This window comes from Parasteatoda tepidariorum, chromosome 7 (genome assembly GCF_043381705.1).
Source record: "Parasteatoda tepidariorum isolate YZ-2023 chromosome 7, CAS_Ptep_4.0, whole genome shotgun sequence".
In the NCBI taxonomy this organism is placed as follows: Eukaryota; Metazoa; Arthropoda; class Arachnida; order Araneae; family Theridiidae; genus Parasteatoda; species Parasteatoda tepidariorum.
Genome location: NC_092210.1, coordinates 23056549 through 23078863, shown reverse-complemented (window position 1 = coordinate 23078863; position 22315 = coordinate 23056549). Strand labels below are relative to the sequence as shown.

Genomic DNA, 22315 nt, shown 5'->3' with positions numbered 1-22315 from the left:
AAAAATAAATAAAAAACTCTAACAGAGCTTTTCTGACCTTTGATAAGTAACGGTTAACTGTTTAGCAATAATTTTTACACTCCTTAAAAAAAGATTATAAAATAGCAAACACAATACGTTAAGCAAACGCCATAAAAAAATCCCCACAAAGGAGATCACCGTAGAACCAATTACTTTTTAAAAGTACCACTCACCAACTGCAACAGTAAAAGTGAAAAGGTTGAAAATGCGGTTTAGGTTTTGAACGAATTTTTTTTTTCTTCCTCTGAAGGTTGTTTTTAAGATTTTCGGTTTAAGGATGAATTATGGAAATAATTTTAAAACATTAAATGTTCACATAGGAGTGTAAAAATTGAAGTATTTTTTCAAAATTTCAAATTAAAGATCCTGTTTTAAAAATAGGGAACTTAATACAGTTGCGTTTTGAATGTTAATCTATAATAGAGAGAAAAAAGAATTTCTTAAGAAAAACTTTGATCCTATTAAAAAGTCACACAACAGCTTGTTTTTTATCAGGATGGATCATGTAGGTTAAAGTTCCAAACTTTCGCGACCAACGATGTGATTGAGGTGAGTATTGCGCACAGGCCGCCTTTACTTCCCAAACAAGCTGATACCCATCGATCTGAAACAGGGGGGGCTCATAAGACAATATCAATTGAACGATGACAATAAAATATTATTATTATTAGCTGATTTAAACTTTTTTAAACAAACTGTTTGTATCAAACCAACTATTTCTAGAAGAGAGAAGGCCTTAGCATGGATCAATTTAGTAGTCCGACGTAACAAACATAAACTGCGCAGTGGAGAAAAAAATAAGAAAGATGCCACTACATTCGGGCTACTAAGCTGCGCAGTGGGGGGAATTATGAAAGTTGTCATTACGTTTGGACTACTAAAGAATCAAATTTCTTGTTTATAGTAACCCGTGCTAAGGTCTTCTAGGAGGTATTCATCAAATACAGTGCAGTAGTTGAGGAAATACTTGTTGAACCACCGATAGATGGCAGCGTTATTTGTCAATTAAATTGTAACCGTAACTGTAAAATGATATTGTGAAATAAGAGATCGACACTTTTTAAGTAGTCGTTGTGTAACAATTGTTCTGTATACATCGTGTTAAAATATATCCTTTTTTGTTGTTACTTACCCCATATGTCTGGTTATTTGAGTAGTTTTCTTTAATTTAAGAAAACGAGAATAAATCTTCGGTGTAATTATCAACCCGTTGGAATTAATTAAACTCTAAAAGAGAAAGTAGTTTTGGGGTAGGGTGTGGGGAACAAAACCCCTTCAGAAATTATGCATGACTTAATTACTTAATTAATGAGTTATTGTATGAGTTTTCAATATATATATAAGAAGGAGATACCCCCCCCCCCTGAAGCATGCATTAAAACTACGTCATCTGATCAAACAATGCACCTATAGAAATACAATTAAAGGCATCAAAAATTAAGCAGGAATATGTACTTTCTGGAGCATTTTCTTCCTCTCAAGAGATTAGTAGAAGTAAAGGAACACTGTCCTGATCATGTTGGAAATAGAACCAATCTCGGTTCAATTAACCGATCCGTCGATGATGTAGATTCGGTAGTTGAGAATCTTAAAAAATAAAAAAGAGAAACGATCACAGCACAGTTATGGGTGTTCGATTAGACTTGGGCTTCGGTGAGGACTGTTCTGATCAAACTATTGACCCCCTATATTTTGGGAGTCAGAAATTTATATCCGTCGGAAAGAAAGAAAAAAAAGATTTTCAAGATCCGCCAAGAGAAATTACATTTTTGTGTCTGATTTCGTGACTTAAAATATCGTCTGTACTAATTAATTAGCATATTTGAGGTCTTCGCCTTGAACCTTTATGTTTGAGTCCTAGATATTGAAGATTCGATTATTAGATCAAAAGTTATTCAGTGTGGTCCGTTTTTATTTCGCGCATTGTACATATTGTGTGTTGATTGTTTTTTAGAACTAAATTATTTTCCACCATTTTAGTTAGTGTTGTTATCTTTTTGTTGTTTCTCTTATTTGAAGCAGTGTAGCTCTTTCATACGTTTGGAAAATACAAATAGTAGAATTTTAGTATCCCACAGTAAACAAAATCTTAATTATAGTGTAAAATAGTACCTTGATCATTAGTGAGAATACGTAGAAATATTTTTAAAAAAGAAAAAGAAACTAACTATGCGTATTGTCGTACATTAAGTTTTATTGTTTTAAAACCTACTTAATTCACGATTAATAAAAATCCTATTGTTCATTGTGTTTATTTAAACAATATAGACCTTTTTTTAATAAATTTGATTAAATAGGATTATCACACAAAATCTCAATTTTATGATAAACAAAATATCATTTATTTTACGAAAAAAAATCTTTTTAGTTATAAATAATATGCTATTTCAATTGTATATCAAACCTTATTTCAGCGAAAAAATTTATTTCAAAGCGTGAAATAAATTTTTATCCTTCATCGAAATACGACGCAAGAAATTTTTCAAACAAAGAGGATACCATTAGCTAATGTTTATTTACAAATATCAGGTTTGATTATTTTAAGAATAATTTTACTACTATTTAAGAGAATCGTGTTAAATACCCTGCAAAAATATCATATGCAAAATGCAAATAAACGTTAAAAATCAAACTGCATCACTTTAATGTTATGCTTAAAAATAACTAATATTATTTAATTAAATTTAATTAATTGAATTTTTGGAAAAATATACATATTTCCTCGCATTTACATATTCACTTTCCTGCATATTTCTTAGTCTCAATTACTTCCGTAGCTGGGGTGTCAGGAGGATAAAATAATTTTAGAACAAATATTGAGGTAACTCTAATTTTCTAAACCTTTTCTTCGAAATAAAAAACTGATTGGTTTATTGCATTTAAATCGGTACAAATACTTCAATATTTTTATATTGATTACTAATTTTATTAAAATTTAAATTAATTAATTAAATAGTTAAGAATTTTAAAAAATCGCGTTTGAAAACTGCATAGTTAGTTTTAATCGAAACAAATTACTGGTTTGATTAAAAAAATTTAAAAGAAAAAAAACTAAATCTTAAAAAAACATTTTGTAGAAAGGATAAAAAAATGAAAAAAAGGATAAACTTAAAATTTATGGCACATGATCTGACAGTGGAAATACATATTAAGAGGCGTTGTTTAACGCAACAACACTGAATATAAACAAAAAAAACACATACCTATTAAAATGTTGATCGAGAGAGTTGGCCCATTTATCTAAAGAAACTAAGAGTTCACTAAAAAAAGAGTCATGTGTTGATGAATAAAGTTTGTTTTATTGAATATTTAGCTTAGTGGCGGCATCAAAAGCAAACTTACAGGAGGTACGGCAGATGGTTAGAGAAGTGGTCAGGAGTGACTGGGAGTTTCGTGGTTTCCATTCATACCAAACCAAAGGAGTGGATAGGTATCAGGTCTGGTTTCGTGGTTTCCATTTCAGACCAAAACACAGGAGTGGATAGGTATCAGGTCTTCCGGGTGACATCAGAGCGGGGTTGTATCAGCATTCATCGTCCAACAAGTGGATGAGAAAAGTTAGCCTGCGTGGCCTCAATTTGCATATGGTCGTCGCAAATCCATGATCAGTCCAAAATAAATTCTATTCACAATCGTATTCAAATTCTTTTTCACACTATCGTCTTTCGCGCTCTTCCTTTTTATAAGATACAAAAACTTAAAGTTGAAGTTGTATTACATGTTGTGCAAGTTAAAGTTAAATTATCTAAAAATTACGAGTTGAGAAGAAAAATTGATTATTCCTTAAAAGTTACGGTTGAGAAACGCGAAGATGAAAGATGCCGACAACCAGTGTGAATTCTCAGAAACGAAAAGGGTGGAATGTTCTAGGAAAAAAAGGGGGTTTGTATTGAACTGGTAAGGAATTTTAGGGGGAGAATGTCCTAATTGCACCTAAAGCTTAAGGGGCTAAAGAAAGATGATGAAATATTAAAATTTGAATCAGGAAATTAACAGAAATTAAAAAAATTAATTTAAGTTTGTGACACGATGTCACAACTATATAAGTAGGAATGATTTTAAAATTAATAGACTTAAAGCAAACTTTTGTTTAGTATTATTTCGTAATAAATACTTTACAAGTTTACAGGGATACCTTGAGATAATAGCATTCTAGACTTCTTTTTTATCGTTTCTTTTTAAAAATACCGATAAAAAACGCTCCCCTGAGCAATTATAAAACTTATCGTTTTATTTTTTTAAACCCTTCAACTGATTTGCTATGTATAACTCTGTTAATCATTATTCTGATTTGTATACAGACTTAGCAACATAATATTAGTTTCAAAACGATACTAATAACTCCAAGTAAAAAATATTACAGTCAGTCTTTACCTAAACTTTTTGTCTTATGCTTTATGCTACATTGGAAATTAAATAAAATGTTCTTTTTCAGGAAAACGCAAGAAGATGGATGGTTTTCGTCACCAGGGAAGGCCAGTGTATTACAAGCAAACTCCTGACACGTATGCGTATCAGAACTTGTACGGCACCGTTCGTGGTAACCCAAATGGCAAGGTTCGGCCTGCACTGGACTTTGAATCCGCACCTGTTAGTGGAAGAACAAAGAAATTTAATTTCCTCCCGTGGAAGAAAAATAAAAACAAAGCAGACGATTCTTTTACAGTGTCAAACGGTACTTTATCGCGCCACAATAAATTCAAATTTGGTTCTGTTTCCGCTTTAACAACTAGTTCACTTTATAGAGACTGGAATGACTCATTGTCAACAACGCCTTCTTATTCGTCTTCTGATTTGAAACATGCTACAGTCAGAAGCATAAATGGTAGGCCTCGTGGACCAGTTGCCTATCCGTGGGAAACTTACAACAATAAAATTAACAACAATAACGAAACTATTAATTATAAAAATAATCAGTTAAATAGGTTAGAGAATAAAAAGTTACACTCAACAGGGGATGACCATCCAAAACCCATTTCAGTTAACAATTCTTCACCTTTAAATTCAACTTTGTGCAAATGCCAAAGGAAAAATTCTGGCGCTTTTGGGACATTAAATTTAGGTTCATTAAAATCCTCAAAATGCAACTGTGGTTTTTCCAGCGTTAGATCTTCCAGAGGTTTTGCACCTCCTCCACCTCCAAGACGGAGATCCATTCTGCCTGAAAAAGTAGATCTTTATGCAGTACATGAGGATCAGGTGCATACGGATTCCCAGTATTCCTGTGGCCGCCGTAACCAGGAAAATCTTTACGATACTCTAAAGAGGAGTAATAAATACAAGGCACCGAATCCTCCAGCTGTACAGTCGGTAAATTACAATCCGAATGCTTCTTCGAATCATTCCAAACTAATGAAATCTTTAGAAAAGTGCAATAAAGACCCTTTTAGTTCTGTAGCCTCTCGAAAGTCAATTTTGGAATGCGATGTCACGGCTTATGACTTAGTGAAAACGTACTTAAAGAAGGACTCTTCAAATGGTAGTGACAGCGATTTAGATGATGATTTAAGTGATAATGTAATAGAAGAAAAGAACTCAAATAAGGAATTGTCCGAGAGCTTCAAAAAGGACGACAAAAACTACAAGATGACGATCAACAAGTCTCCGAGTCCCGTCAGCTCGGAGAGCGAGAGTGGTATTTATTCGCAGAACTCCAGCTTGCGAATAGGTGGGCACGGAATGAAAGTTCTACCTCAACTGGATGGTAACAGTTCCCCTCAAACTTCCCTCTATTCCGAAGGATCTAAAACGAATTCCGTTGATTCGCGAACGAGCAGTTGGAGTAACAGTTCTTTGTCGGATGATGGTATTTACTCCTTACCAGAACCGGACTATGATGATGACAAAGATCCGGACTCCACTCTCAGATTTGAGGACAGGATATACTCCACTCCAACACCGGGAGGAGTAAATCTTAGAAAATACTCCAGTGGCAACTGTCTAACAAACAACGAACCAGCATCCCACTATTCTGATATCAAGAATGGGCATTATGAGTCTCCTAGATTTCCAACTATCCGGAAAGCAACCTCCATGATGTCTCTGGCATCTGGATATGGAGATACTGGTACTTTGAGAGGCAGAGGAAGAGTACCTCGTGCTCCTGAAGTACCAACCATTTCATCATCATCAGTTACTCCTTCTCCCGCTCCTTCTGCTGCACCACCTCCACCCCCACCTCCACCACCCCCTCCAAATTTTTCCCAGTGGAAATCACCGACGCAAATTAATGCGATTAAAGACAAAGAGGAAGAGAATTTACCCAAAAGAGACAAGAAGATACCAATTAACAACATGAGCTCGTCGATCGCTTCGGAACTGGCCGAAAAGCTGAAGAGCAACAAACCCATCCTCAAGAAAAACGAAATTAAACCGAAGCAACCGATGAAAGTCAATTCCCACAATCCTTACGCCGAGGTGAAGTCAATCTTGAAGAAAACTGGGGAGAAGTTAACCGCCTCTGCTGTTAACGGAAGCAGCGATGAGTCGAGTTCAAGAGATGCTTCCGATCTGCAGGATGCTCAGGACACTAGAAAAAAGAAACGTGTGCAATTCAAATCTCTTAGCAACGAATCACTGGCTGTGGAACGAATACAAAGTGAGGCATTGTCGTCGTCTGATGAAGAATGGGAGGAAGCCAGAGATAGTTTTACGAGTGATTCCTCTTCTACCACCACTGATACCCTTCGAAAAAAGAACGACGAAGACTTTCAAACAGTTGAACAGTATCTTAGAGCTCGCAAGGAAGAAGAAAACCAAAGCGCTAAGCCAAGAAGCAACGGTGACAAAAGTGAAGCTAAAGTGAGTTTTATTTCTTTCCTTTTAAAATTATAACACTTTTAAAAATTTGATTTGTTTCATATTTTTATATAAATGTGGTCAGAACAAACACAAAATATTTTAATTTGATTCTTACTATCAAGGAATGATGTGTCTATAGATACACAGGGGGAGGGGGGGGTCTGAAGCCATCTATCCATAGTATGGTATGATATGGCTTTCGCATCTAGACTCTGATAGCCTACTTAACAGAGTAAATTTGAAACATTATCTCTATAAATCCTAATTTGTCTGCGACCTGACGAACGTAGATTATTATTGCAGAACTTCATCTAATCTTAATCTAACATATATGTAACAAGCTTTGCAAACATGTATTTCAAAAATTTTCATCAAAATTGTAATTTAAATTTAATTTTAGTAAAAAAGGTGTAATAAATAAATATACAATAAATTGCTCGCCTCCGTAACTTAGGTTCGCAGGTGCCCACTGGGTAACGTTAAATGAGTAATACTTCCGGCATCTTCCTAGACGAAGGACGTAAAAGTTCAGTGCCTGCCTTTAGGAAGAAAAAAAAGTTTGAAAAGCAATTGCCTTATACCTATATTCTTGATTCTATTTCTAAATTTTAGTGATGATACTTAAAATAGTTACAAACTTTTGATATGACATTAACACGAGGAAAAAAAATTTCTGCCGCACACATTAAATATTTTTGTATCACTGATTTTAAATCTGTTATCGGTTTTTCTCTCCAAGCTACAGTTTTTTTAAATGACAATTTTAGTCTTCTTTTTTCGAGATGTATAAGTTTATAATCGTTATATATTACAGGGGGTCGCTTAAATGTTACGACAAAATTCTTGGAGAGTTAGGGCACGTCATGAGAATTAAAATCGCATAGAAATCTATGTCTAGGAATGTCGTCAGAAGCCACTAGTATAGCTTAACTGCTATGAACTATTTCTTCTTGTGCTTTTGAACACGTCTTAATAATAAAGCGACCCCAGCAGCGTACGACAACATTTCTGTGCAATTTTTTATCCTGATGGCGTGCCCTTATTCTCATAGAAGTTAGTCGCAACATTTGTGTGATCCCCTTTTTATATAAAACGTTTTTAAATTTGCGCATTTAAAAAATAAAAAAATTAGACAAAAATTGTCATTAAAAAAAACAGTCGATTTGAAAGAGAAACCGCTTGCAGATTTTAAATCAGCTATACGAAGTATCCCGGATCTGTTGAAAAAAATCTCATGCAACAGAGAACAAAAAGAGAAAAAATGTTTCCAAGTGCTATTTTTATTGCAAAATGAAAAAGTTTTTAATATTCTTGCAATTGCTGGAATTAATAATTTCTTTTTTTTTTTCACTTTTAAAGCAAAATTCAAGAATATCAACAATACCACGGCCATCTCAACCACCTCCACCACCACCCAATATAAGAAAAGGAAATGTGAAGGGGCCACCACCCCCTTCTAGACCCCTGAGCAGCACCCCTAAGAGCTATTCACACAGTGATCTCAGAGTTGCCACTTCAAATAAGACTCAAAAAGACCAAAATAAACCTGGATTGTCCAAAACAGTAGAGTCTCTCAGGCCAGGACAGAGAACGACGCCTCTAGCTCAACAAAGTCGTGGAAAATCTAGAGTTCCTATCGGAGGGAATGCTACAATTGCAGGTGAGTTCATTTAATTATTTTAAAAATTAATTATTTTTTTTACAAAAGATGTGTTTTAAACTTATTTTTTGCGTTAAAGTAGCCTTATGCTCTAAGAAAATTACGTAAAATTAGTAGTTGACCGTTGAAAATTGGTAATTTATATGACCAGTCCCCTTCTTTGAGAAAAAAAGCCCAGTACTCGTAATTGTAACGAGCTCCAATAAAATTAGTAGAGTTGGTCGTTAATTTATACAGCCATTTCCCTTTCTTTAAGAAGAAAAAAGCTCAGTGCCCTTTATTGTAACGAACTTCAAAATTAGTAGAGTTAACCGTTAATTTATGCGACCAGTTCCCTTCTTTGAGAAAAATAAAAGCTTAGTACTCGTAATAGTAACGAATTTCAACAAAATTAGTAGAGTTGGCCGTTAATTTATGCGACCAATTCCCTTCTTTGAGAAAAAAAAAAGCTTAGTACTCGTAATAGTAACGAATTTCAACAAAATTAGTAGAGTTGGCCGTTAGTTTATACAACCATTTCCCTTCTTTAAGAAGAAAAAAGCTCAGTTCCCTTAATTGTAACAAACTTCAGCAAAATTAATAGAGCTGAGCGTTAATTTATACGGTTATAAGATAAAACTTTCGAACTCAATTCGGGAATGTGCACCATGGTGGCTACGGACACAAAGGTTGCGGGTTTGATCCCAGCAGTCTCCAAAGAATATCCCTCTCAAGCTCTCATTGCACTGGGGAACATACAGCTGTCTCACTTCTCGACAGATGGCAGCACTACCTTATTTTTCCTTGTTTCACGGTTCGCCTTAATTCAACAAACAAATCACCTGAGTCTCGAACAACGCCGAAGTCAGAGCAAAAGATAAATTTTACGAGCATAATGTTAATTTAAAGTCAGTGGCCATACATTTTACGAGAAGTTTAGGGACAGACATGTATTTTTATGGCCATGGTAGCTTAAATTTATTCCTACGGTCAATGACAAGACAATTTGGATAATACAGATTTAAATTATGCATAAATGTCACAACAATAAATTTTTCATAATTTTATAACTTTCTTTTAAAAATTAATAATTTTCAAGTCGAATAAAACTGATAAGAAATGAATTTGTTTTGGTAAATTTTTTATAAAAAATTACTTAAAAACAAGTATTTATGCTAATAAATGAAATGGTTTTTCAGAAATCCTTTAGGTAAAAATTTTAAATTGAAAACATATATTTATGCATAATTTTTAAACTGTAAAAATTTTAATGAAAAGTTAGAAATTATCATGTGAAAATTTACGAGACATCTAATTCATTCGTGTAATATTTATTTTCTTAACCTAAAAACTCCACTTGATTCAATTTAATTCTACTTGATTTTGCTTAGAAGTTGTAATACTTTAAAATGTCATGTATTTACGCGTACTTTTACGGGTCCTGACATTCTTTAAGAATTTTTTAATTACTATAATCTTGATCAAAAATCTACTTTATTAATTAGGATAGTTCAAAATTTGTTTCAAATTTAGAATACGATTCTACTTGATTAAATAGAATTCTTAGAAAACGTTTAACGAAGCAATGTTGAAATTTCAACAAAAAGAAATTCCTGTGGGAAGATTAAGCATTTCTTTAATTAGGTCACGGACGCTATTCTTTACCTGTAAAGAAAGTGTGAAACTGGTTTTGTGTTTATTTGAAAAATTGCCCTTTGAAAACATTCAAAGAATGATAAATGACCCTTTTTTTTATTGGGAATCAATTTGTAACGGTAATTGATAAGTAGTAAAAGAAATGTAAATTAATAAATCTTTCTGAATTAGTATAACTTGCGAAATCCTAAACAAATCCTAAGTTAGTTAACTTACAAAGTCCTAAACATATACTAATTTTAAAAAGAAAAGAAATTTTTTTTTTTAAAAATCCATGTACCTGAGAAATTATTGATTTAAAGATATTTTTTGAGAAAATCTTTGATTTGTTTGTTTTTTAAATATCAAATGGAAACTGTAAAAATGTGAAACAGGATGACATAAATTTATTTGCAATTGCGGCTTAAAACTTGTATGTCTCCTATTTTTTTTTTTTTTTTTTTTTTAATTAAAGGAGGAAATGAATAAAAAAGTTTTTTTTTTCTAGTACAACCAAAAAAGTTATGGTTTTGCTTTCTAATTTCTTCACTGATTCCTTAAAAAACAGCTATTTTAAATATACACGCCGATTTGTGTATAATATATACATATGTAATATTTACTCGTGATATAATACTATGCATATATAAACATGTTATAAATATGTATACACGTCAATTTGTGTACTAATTTTGGTATTAAATAATCCTTGCAATATTTGATTAATATTGCAAGGATTGATTTGATCGTAATATTTGATTGTAATACTTGATAAGTCATAACAATTGATTTAAGTGTTTGATTAATCATACATAAATCGAATGAAAGTTTTTATTAATCTTAATGATTGATAAAATTGTTTTATTATTGTTATGTGCAAATTTTGGAATTAAAACTTGATATTGTGGTATGAAAATAAAAAAGTTTGAATAATCCTTACAATTGATTGTTAAATGTAAGTAGTCATAACAATTGATTTAAATGTTTTATTGTTAGCTTTATTGTGTTGTAGGCTAGATTCTCAAGCATACTCAAATAGTCGTTATTTCAACACTTAATTATAATATTTGATTAGTCATAGCAATTGATAAAATTGTTTGATTGTTGTTATAGGCAAATTTCGGAATTAAATCTTGACATTGTTGTTTGAAAATAAAAAGATTTGAATAATCCGTACAATAAATTTGAGTAATAATCATAATAATTGGTTTAATTGTTTTATTGTTACCTTAATAGAATTGTTGCTATAGACTAAGTTCTGAAGCACTGTCAATTTGTTTTAATCTCGAGAATTAATTGTAATGTTTGATTACTCATAACAATTGATTTGAGTATTTATTGGCCTTATGTATATGAGAGAAAGTTTCAATTCATCTTAACAATTGATTCAATTGCATGATTAACCCTAACAGTTGAATAAAATGTTTAAAAAGTAATAATTTCATGTAGATAAAATCATAGAGAAACATGCTAAAATTTAAGAATAAATGGATGGAGAACCATTTTATTTTTTAATTAATTATGCTGCAGGCTGGTTTAGAAAAAAAAACCTGTTTAAAAATTTCAAAGTTCATTTAAAAAGCCTTTAAAATTTTTTGATTGTTCTCTTATAATTATTAAGTATATAAGTTTTAATTTTTATTTCCTTTTTTTAGATTCTACATCATTAAGTTCCACATCTACGCATGCGCATCCAAAAAACGGGGTGTCTTCCCCCGCCGCTAGTCCCGAGGCCACCACCTCTCCGCGGGGGAAGTCCTTTCACGACAATGGTGACCATTCCATCCCTTCTGAACAACCTCATATTCCAAATGAACTGGACATTGAACCCACTGCAGACGATAGTTCCTCAGATTCTTCCTACATGTCTGTTCCCAGTACGAACTCTCACGATTACGCAGACTGTAGTAGTCAACCAAGTACAGAATTGAAAAAAAGTACCGAGAAATGCCGAAGTGATACTGCTTTTGAATCTTCTGTACAGAATTTTCAAGAAAAAGCAACTCCGGTTACGTGTACCATCGTTAATATAGGATCAGAAGAAAATTCTAATTACAGTATACTAAAGATTCAAAATGGCGTGAATAATTCTGTAAATACACTGCAGGACTACGAAGAAAGGGTATGTTTTTCAAATTATATATGAAGTGTAATTTGTTGATGCAAAGAATTTATCATTAAATACTTCATTGAAGTCATGTACTTCAGTTTGTTATAAGTTGATTAAAAATAGTGATCTCAATATGAAATATTGGTTAAGGTGTAGAATCAGGGGCCCCTTGTTTTTGGCGACTGTTTTCGTTCAGTTTTGCTGTAACCCCGTTTCTGGCTACCATGATATACTTTGCTGGCTTTGCTTTCAATGACGTCACCTTCACGTTACAGCAACTTTTGTTTGACGTTATGTGATTCGTTCTTGGTCCGTTTTCATATATAGTGGTTTATTTGCAATTCGCCATTTATGAAATAAACCTTCGATTGTAAACTATTTTCTGAAATATTTTCAAAACACATATTCAGTGATTCCTAATTCTGTCCTCTAATCTCACCCCCATGAGAGTGGTTGGGATCAACTTTGAAATCAGAAATAGAAATCCTTATTCTTTATTGCATATTTTAATTTTCCAGAAAAAAGTACTCCGATACGACTTTACATTTTGCTTTTGTCCCACAGATGGCGGTGTAATCACAAAATGAGAATTAAGAAAATCTAATGACCCCACCACTGGGTGGGTCGAGTTTGCTGCCATTGGATAGCTTTTTCTAAATACTCAATACTTCTATTTGAGTTAAAAGACAATATCAAGATTACATTAAATGCTTTACGAATGTATAAGTAAGATCAGTCTAACGCTATTTATCGCTGAAAATTATCAATCGTTTGATCAACTAATTAGCTTTTTAAACAAATTATTCTAAAAACCAACCCTTTTTTTCCCTTAGAATTCGGAAGAATTATCGTCTGGAAAAAGTACTCCCCTGACATCAGACATAGAAGGCCCAGTATACAGCAAACTACTGTACGTATCACGAAGGTCACCATCTCCACCTCCTCTTCCCAGAAGCTTGCCGCCACTGCCCCCAAAAAGAAATGCATGCTTGTCCAGGAATCAGGGTATAGCTTCATATCCTCCACCCCCTGAAGAAGGCTTATACGACACACTGCCGATGCAGAAAAGTCGAAAAATGTCTGACCAGTCCATCTATGAGAGCCGGAAGTACAAAGATACAGGTGCCACAGTAGTTACCATATCCAGTGGGGCCAGTGATTCTGTATCGGAACATATATATTTTTCTGTTGGGTCTGATTCTATTTATGAGGAACTACCTGGTGACAAAGAGTCAACTACAATATACGGTAAAAATGAAATTTTTGATTAAAAATACTTTTTAAAGATTATACGTTACTTCAGTAAAATCCCATGAACCATTTTCGGGAAAAACAAATAATGGTGCCAAACAACACGATTTTTCGCCAATAATGGAAAACTATATGCCAAATGCGTGGTTTTTACAGTTAATTAGCTTTTTTTCTTGTTTTTGTTAAAATATAATGAATTAAAAAGTACTTTTATGTTTAGTTGATTTTTTTCCTCTAAATAAACGGCACCCCAAACTTTTTAAACATTTTTTTAACGCTGTTTTTCGAAGCTCTGTCGCCAAAGAAAATAAAAAATCTATAATTTAACTGCCTTACACTTGAAACAATGTGATGATTTTGGATTATATATATAATCTTGCCGTGTCTGGGCTTTAGAACAGACAAATAACTCAAATATTTTAAAAGTTTTTAAATAATTTTAAAAATTGGAGACATTTTCCCACCTAGATGAAAATTATCAAAATCACTACTGTATTCTCAGTTTTTGCAAATTTTTATGATTTTAGGTAATGCAGCATTGGAGTAAGTTTTTAAATATTTAAAAATTAAACCACAAATACTTTTCATTTTCTCAAAACTATGACTTTTTTCCATATCAACCTTTTGCGGCATTTTCAAAATAAGCTTAGATAGCGTTGGCCTCAGATAGGCTAAACTTGGTCTAAGAGTCATAAGTGACAGTTGCAAACTCAAGGCAGTTATTAAAATAAAATATTATTCGCAAGAAAGCATAATTTCATATTACGATGGTGCCTTCGAAAAATAACTTTAAAACATTAATTTTTTGAAAAAAAAATTTTAGAATTAACTTTTTTGTTTTAATTCCTATTAAATATTTACAATATGAACCGTTTGCAATATTAAAAGATTTGGTACCAATTTTGCAGAATTAGCACCAATTTTCCTGCTCGACTAGATTCTACATTTATACCGATTGTACATATTTTTTCTTGCAGTTAGGATCCTATTTATAAACGTAAGAGTCGACAGTTGACTTAATCACTTGGTGTAGTTTTTAATTAAAAATTACAATACTATTGACTTGAGTTCTGTTTGGGAGAATATATATACATTAAAATGTTGCTCCTCGCTTTGTTAAACTTTTATATGACAGTTATGCATTTAAATAATGATGAAAAAGTAGTCCGAAAAATTAAAGCAAATTTCTATTCACAATTGTATTATTGATTGTATTATACGCTTGTCAAAAATTAGCTCAGTTAGTCTTCCCAAATCTTACATGTAACTTAGTCTAGTAATAATTGCACTGCAAAAGTCTTCGTTATGACGTAAGGCATTAAAACGTCATTCAAAAATAAAATAGCGTTAGTTAAAGTGGAACAAGGGCTTATTTCATGACAAAATTGTAAAAACAGGCAAAAAGATTCTTTTGAATTCGTAAATCAGTAAAAATAAACCGGTTTAGACTCAGTAAGGTGAATTTTAAACTTTTAAGCTGGATGCGTATTATGTAATTCTTGACATTTAAATCTGACAAGCGCTTGCAATTTATGTACGAATGCAAATTGAATCTGATGATCTTTTTAAAATGGGAATTTGAGGATACATGGAGTTTTTATCAAGCATTAATCCTATTAATTATGTTACACAAAATTATTACATTAATAATCATTTCATCAGAACAAGAAGAAATTTTTAAACCCTAAAAAAATATGATAACTATGAACATTATTTTCCACTGCAAATGAAAATTTTACATCATGAATTATGCGATAAAAGAAATATTCCTCTATAATTGTTCTTATTAATATTAAAATAAGCATTTTAATATTTTAAAAAAATGATTAATAGGAAAAATAATATCACTTTATTTTCAACTGTAAAACAGATATTTTGCCTTAAACTATATAAAAAAGGAATTATTCCACTATATTTTTTCTTAATCAATATAAAAATAAATGTTTTTATAATAAAAAATATAAAAAGCAGTTAAGAAAACGGTATTACTTGACTTCTCTTAGTAAAACGGATATTTTAATTCATATCCATAAAAGGAATTATTCCACTGTAATTCTTCTTATTTAACCTATAAATAATTTCTTTAATATTCTAAAAAAATGACAACAAATATGGAAAATAGTATCTCTTATTTTCGTTATTTTTCTCAGTGACATAGATATTTTACTTCATAAACTTTTCAAATAAGGAGAAAAAAAATTAGTCATAAGTAAAGTGTTCTTATTTAACTTAACAAATATTTTAATATTGAAAAAAAAATGGCAACCAATAGGAAAAATATTATAACTTAATTCTTTCTATTATAAAACCGATATTTTCCAACATAAAATTGAAATTTGCCTCATAAAACATACTCAGAAAAAAGAAATTTTTCCCCCAAAATTATTCTTATCCATTATAATAATTTTACCACAAATATCTATCTATAAAAGGAAATATAAATTTATTATGCTATGTGTCCTAAGTTGGGTGAAATTCTAAGCGACCAACGCGGCACGCTGCACTGTAAAAAATTCCGGATCAAATTCCGGTATAAAATATATACCGGAACTTAGGATGTTGGTACTTTTTACCGTGAAATTTATTATTACCGGAGCATGTTACGGAACAAAAAAATCTGCTAAACGGTTATTTTTTACAGTAATAATTACCGTTAAATCACTGAATCGCTCTAATTAAATAAATATTACTGCAAAAACGGTAAAAATGGATTTTACGGATAATACATCCAAAGTGCCGGTACTTTATACCGTAATTTAGTTCGAAATTTTTTACATTGTACGTTCAGAATTGAGCTGAGTGATGTATCGCAAAATATCGATAATGAAAAAGAATTCTCCAAAATGTATAAAACCATTTATTAAACGATAAATATCGATTATATGACATTTATTGACAACAATAATATCATGGTTATCTTCGCAAACTTTAAATTTGAATACAGTAATATCGCGAGAATTATCAATAACAATTATAATCGAATACAATAATTTTGTAACCATTATGATAATTATTGAATACGAAAATAATCTGAGTGATAATTTTCGAATACTTAGGAAAATATCGATCCTGAAAAAATCGATGCCTCATATACATCGTTAATAAATATCGGAGATAGGAATATTAAAATTCCACTCTCTCTTAGAGTTAACTCTAGTTATTTCCACAACTATTTAAAATTACTATCTAATACTCAAATTACTTTTTTTCCCGAAATCTTTTTGATATTACTGTCATTTTTATAACGTTTATTTATTTTAGAATATTTTCAAGGCTAGAATATTTAAGATGGGCGTTTTTATTGTTTGAAATGACAATGAAAATAGTGCTTATCGTGACAATACTATTTACATAAACATTTATTTTGTTTCTCGTTTGAAAAGAAAATTATTTTTTCAGAAGCGTCTTTGTCCAAAACATTGTAATTTTCATATCTGTATTATTTCATTATTTGATTCTTTCCTTTTAAATGATAAACCAATTTTTTTTCCGAAGTAAAACGTAATACTACGTTTCTTGTATTAAGTGTGATCGCTTTAAAGGCAAAAGAAAATATTGTATTTAATAAAAGATTTTTTTTTTCAAATCAAAATCTAATTTTTTATTGCTGTTGTATGGTTTTAAATGAAATCCAAATTTTTTAGATGAAACTCTTTATTTTATCTGAGTAGTGTATATAAAAAAAATGCACTTTCAAAAATGTTGAGAACATTAGTATCCAATTTATTATTATAATTTAATTTTTTTCTTTAATTTCAAGTTTTGAAGGACATTGGCTGGGAACTAATGCATTTAGAAATCATGAATTATTTTGAAAGGGTTTACGTACATGTTAAGAGAATATATAAAGTTTTACGAATCAGAAATTTTTGTACGGTATGAGATTTGAACAAAATATCAATTTACGTAACGCACTGAATAAACTCTAGGAAGCATAATTGTATTCTGGCATAGGAATATAGAAAATCAAATCTTTATTATAGAAAAAATTTTCTTATATTAATTTTCTGCATATATATAAAGTATTGACTGCATTGGTTAAAGCATACTGAGAGTTAATGCTGTGTTAAAATCTGAATCTATTAAATTAAAAACTTAATTTATGCTTCCTATAAATATCAAAATGGTCATCTGACTGAAAAATATTTATTTTACACGTTTGAAAAATTTAAGAATTTTTGTTTTTGCCTTATATATTTAAATTATTGAAAAAGAATAGATAATAATTTTTCTTGTCAGTCCTAAGATGGACTTTCCAATGCAATTTTATAGTTGGAAAAGAAAACTAAGGGTGCGTTCACAGTGAGCTCTAACTCCAGTGTCTTGGTGTAATGAATTCTTTATGCAAGCGCAGAACGTATAATTTCAAAAATCTAGTTCAAAGCGCTTGCGCAGAGGAACGCAATACGCTGAGACTTTGACAACGACCTTCAACTTGAACCCACTTAAATATATACTGATTAATTAATACAAATTATTAAGCTGCAAAATTGAATTCAAAAATGTATTAATTCTTTCTCTCTCTGACTAAACACACAATTTAGACAAATGACGTTTAAAATATGGTGAATAATAACAATATGAAATAAATGGCTCTGACCTAACCTGATATGGTTCTGACCAAGAACGTACAATACCTAAAATATGAATATCTGTATTTCAGTTTCCACTAATCCATTCGGCCAACACAGACGATCCTTTTTTAATGGTGCATCAAAAGCAGAAATACTTAAGTTCTTAGAAAGAGCCAAAGACAGAGTAGTCGATGAGTTAGATGATGACACTATTGATGAGGATGAGGATGAATTACATCGGACAAAGGTAATCTTAAGGCTTTTTTTTTCTTCCCTGACTTATCTTTAACTTAAAATCAGCTTTTAAAAATGCTGCATTGTATAAGCTACTATTGTTAACCAATTTTGTAATTAAAGAAAGAGTTTATTCCCCTAATATACACAATATCATTAGAACAAAACAAATGATTAGGAAATTAATCATTTTAATAAATCTTAGAAGAATTTTAACAGATTCAACTATAAAAATTGATTCTTTATAAACATATATATTTGCTTTTACATTTAATCAAATTAATGACAACACAAAAAAGTCATTTTCGTGTAATACACAAGGCCCATAACTTCTTAACTACTGAAGTAAAAAGAAATTTTTCAAAAAAATATTTTACTGTTCCAAATTTCTATTTTACTGCCATAAATAATAATAAGATAAGCAAAATATGATTTATACTGGCAGGAGGTAAATAATTTTAGGTACACATACGTGAACTTCCGGTTTTAACTAAGTAAAAGAATTTAAATATTTCAAATGTTAAATTGCACCTAAAGTAGAAATAATCATGCATATTGTTATAATATGGTCGATTTAAATGTAATATTGAATAGATTTAATGATTATTTAAAAGAAAATATGAAGTTTTAGCAAATTACAATATGCAATACTGCATTATATCGCAATTTAAAAACTATTTTATGAAAACCACACAAAATATATAATTATTGAATAGAATGTAACATTAATTATAAAAAAATATCTTATTCTCAAGGGTAAAATTTCAAAATTAGGGGAAAAAACACAAATTAAAATTATTAAGTATATGTTATATATTAATTAAAAATATATATTAATTTATTTATTAATCAATTAAAATATATATTAATTAAAGTACACGTAAAATCATTACTAAATAGTTATAAAATTAAATACACATGATATAATGGGATTTCACTTGACAATTACGCTGTAAGAAATTTTGATATTCATCTGAAAGACACATATGTGAACCTGCATGTTCTGAACTGTATTATTTTTAAATATTAAGTAAAATAAATTTAAAAGCTTCATACAGAACGCAGAACTACTGAGTCAAAAGAAAATAATTGTTTTCAGAATAACTAAAGTATGTAATATTTAAAATTACTTATCTCTTCGAGCACATGGATTTGGCGTCATTTTTTAAAAATCACTTTTGTGTGGAATTCTACCCAATTAACTTACATGTTTTGCATCTATTGTAATCCTCAGAAAATTTAAACGTCCACGAATGTTTCGATGAGGGTAGAACTATAAAATAAACTTTCTTAAAATGCGTTTTAGAAGCTAAGATGCGAAGGTCCACATATGTGGACCTTCGGAAAAGGGATAACACGATTTTTAATGAATTTTATTAATAATTTTAAAATTTATTTTTCATGTGAAAAAAAATTGTTTTTAGAATAACTAAAGTATGTAATATTTAAAATTGTTTACCTCTTCGAGCACATGGATTTGGCGTCATTTTTCGAAAATTACTTTTGTTTATGTGGAATTCTACCGAAATAACTTACATGTTTTGCATCTATTGGAGTCCTCAAAAAGTTTAAATGTCCACGAATGTTTCGATGAGGATAGAACTATAAGTTTTCTTAAAATGCGTTATAGAAGCTAAGAAACGAAGGTCCACATATCTGGACCAAGGTAATGAAAGGGATAACAAGATTTTCAATGAATTTTTTACATAATTTTCAATTTATTTTTTATGTTTTCTTTAAATATTTTTAAAATTGTATTAATAAAAATAAATTATTTGATTACATTATGATTTCAACTGCAATTAGACGAAAATAAAATTTAAATATAAACAAATTTTCCTTCTGATAATGTTTTTAAATATATTTTTAAAATTTTAATTTTTCCATTTTTTTTCTTTAGAATGTCCGAAACAATCCTATTCGTATAAGCAATATTAGCAGCTCAAGCGACACTAGTACAGCCAGTAGCAGTAGTAGTACAAGTCAAGAGGACGATGTATCAACTAATAGGGTGATTATGTTTTTTTCTTCTTTTTTTTCGAAACAAGAAATGAAATATACATAAATCATGGCAAATGATGAACGATTACAATAAAATAAGTCTCCTCGAAATTTACTAATTTATTTGGACTTATTAGGTTAAAATTTTCTAGGTCATTTACATTACAAGAAAATGGTCCCACATAAAAATTTAATAATAAACAAAAAATGTAGCATTAAAATTTGATGTCCATGCAAACAAACGGCACAAATATTCAAATAAAAATATTGCATCAAAAATAGATGTTATACAAAAAGTGTTTCTTAAAAATCTTTACTATCAAATGAAAAGCGTCAGACAATAAGTTGATATCAGACAATAAGTTCAACATAAAAGCACTTACAATTTTTGTTTAAAAATAAAACAAAAAGGGTAACTCAAAAATTTGATATCAAGCAATAAATGCAATATGAAATCAATTACATCTTTTTTGAAAAATCTGATAAGAAATGTAGCACAAATATCTAATCAAACAAACAAATGGTGTAATGAAAGTAAAAAGTATAGCATATGGCATTTAAACTTAAAAAAATTAAAAGAAAAAAAAATAAAGTGCAACAGAAAAATTTGATATCAAGTAAGAAGGGCAATATAAAAGATTTCAAACGAAATTTTTTTTTTAGAATTTTTTTGTACTGAATTCAAATAGATTATTTATTTTAAGTTGTAAGTTAATGCATTTAAGTTGATCATTTTCACAAGGGCTGGAATGGAACATTCTACTTTCTGCTGTGCAATCATAATTAACCCTCCAAGAAAAATTAATTCTGTTTCGGAAGAATATTTTATTTTTAGTTATTTAAAATAACAGTGCAATACTACCTTTAAATCACATTTGTCATAGTGATTTAATCACATTTAGATCACCTTTATATCATTTAGATCACCATTAAACACCTTTAAATCACATTTAGCATGTTATCATTTACATGATGACATGCTAAAAAGAGAAAAATACTTCATGAGAAATTTTCATTTAGAGGCTGGTTGGACGTCAAAACGCAAATCTGATTTTTTTGTTTGTTTGTAATTTTCTACTTTTTTTATGCAATTGATTTGTAAAAATAGGAGAATGATACAATGGAATGGAAATATTATATTACTCAATGTAATTCAATTACAAAAAACAAAAAAATGAATGTTGTTAAAATTTGTCTTGATAATATAGACTCCTCTCTTTTGAAAAATCTGTCTCAAATTTTTTCTTTTTACATAAGGAGATAAATTTAAAAGAAAAAAATTGGCACGCAATAAAATGAAATACAAATATTTTTTGGTCTAATATTTACAAAAATTAAGTATAAATTAAATTACTATTTTACATTTAAGAAGTAGACTTAGTAGAAATACTAGACTTTTATACATTTTAAAAATAGATTTTATTGCTTCTATATAATCAGCTAATGTAAGGAATAAATATTCCATTAATTAATATTCTAAATTAGTAACTTAGTAATTAATTAAATTATTTAAATTATAATTAGTAAATCTAAATTTGTATTTAAAATTTCTAAATTAGTAACTTTTTCATATTAATTATTATTATAATTATTTTTTAATATTTTTCTTGTTAACTGGTTCGGATACGTACCACCTCACTCACTAAAACTCGAATCATGTGAGTTCTAGAATCTACATATTATTTGCATACAAATATTTTATTGCATGTTTAGTTGTTCTTTACTATCTATTTCCACCCAAATATGTATTTTTATTTGTTCATTAGAAAGATAAAGAAAAGAAAGGAAAGGAAAATTACACGTTTAAAATTAGATTTTTAACAACTGCTGATTTAGATTTTTAAAAAACTGCTGCCATTTTTGTTGTAGAAAATTTTTTTTATTACGTTTTGATGTCAATAATTAGATGTCAAACAAAAGCTCTAACATAAACAAATAATAAAAAAAATTTACATGAAAATCTGATATCAAGACAAAAACTTTCTTATAAATTTAGGGTGTACTTGATTCAAATAATGTAATATATTATTTTTCTCCCCCCCCCCCCCC

General features: G+C 30.0%; 1 protein-coding gene across 1 annotated transcript in view; it reads left to right on the top strand.

Annotated features, from left to right (window-relative positions):
• Positions 1–22315, top strand: part of LOC107447826 (uncharacterized) — a 124533-nt gene that overhangs the window by 65900 nt on the left and 36318 nt on the right. Inside the window, exons 2-7 of the mRNA XM_043041886.2 lie at positions 4457–6822; positions 8182–8482; positions 11752–12218; positions 13040–13454; positions 18121–18278; positions 20166–20276. Coding sequence (XP_042897820.1) covers positions 4471–6822; positions 8182–8482; positions 11752–12218; positions 13040–13454; positions 18121–18278; positions 20166–20276 — 3804 coding nt within the window. The 5' untranslated portion in view covers positions 4457–4470. The remainder of the gene's footprint in view (positions 1–4456; positions 6823–8181; positions 8483–11751; positions 12219–13039; positions 13455–18120; positions 18279–20165; positions 20277–22315) is intronic.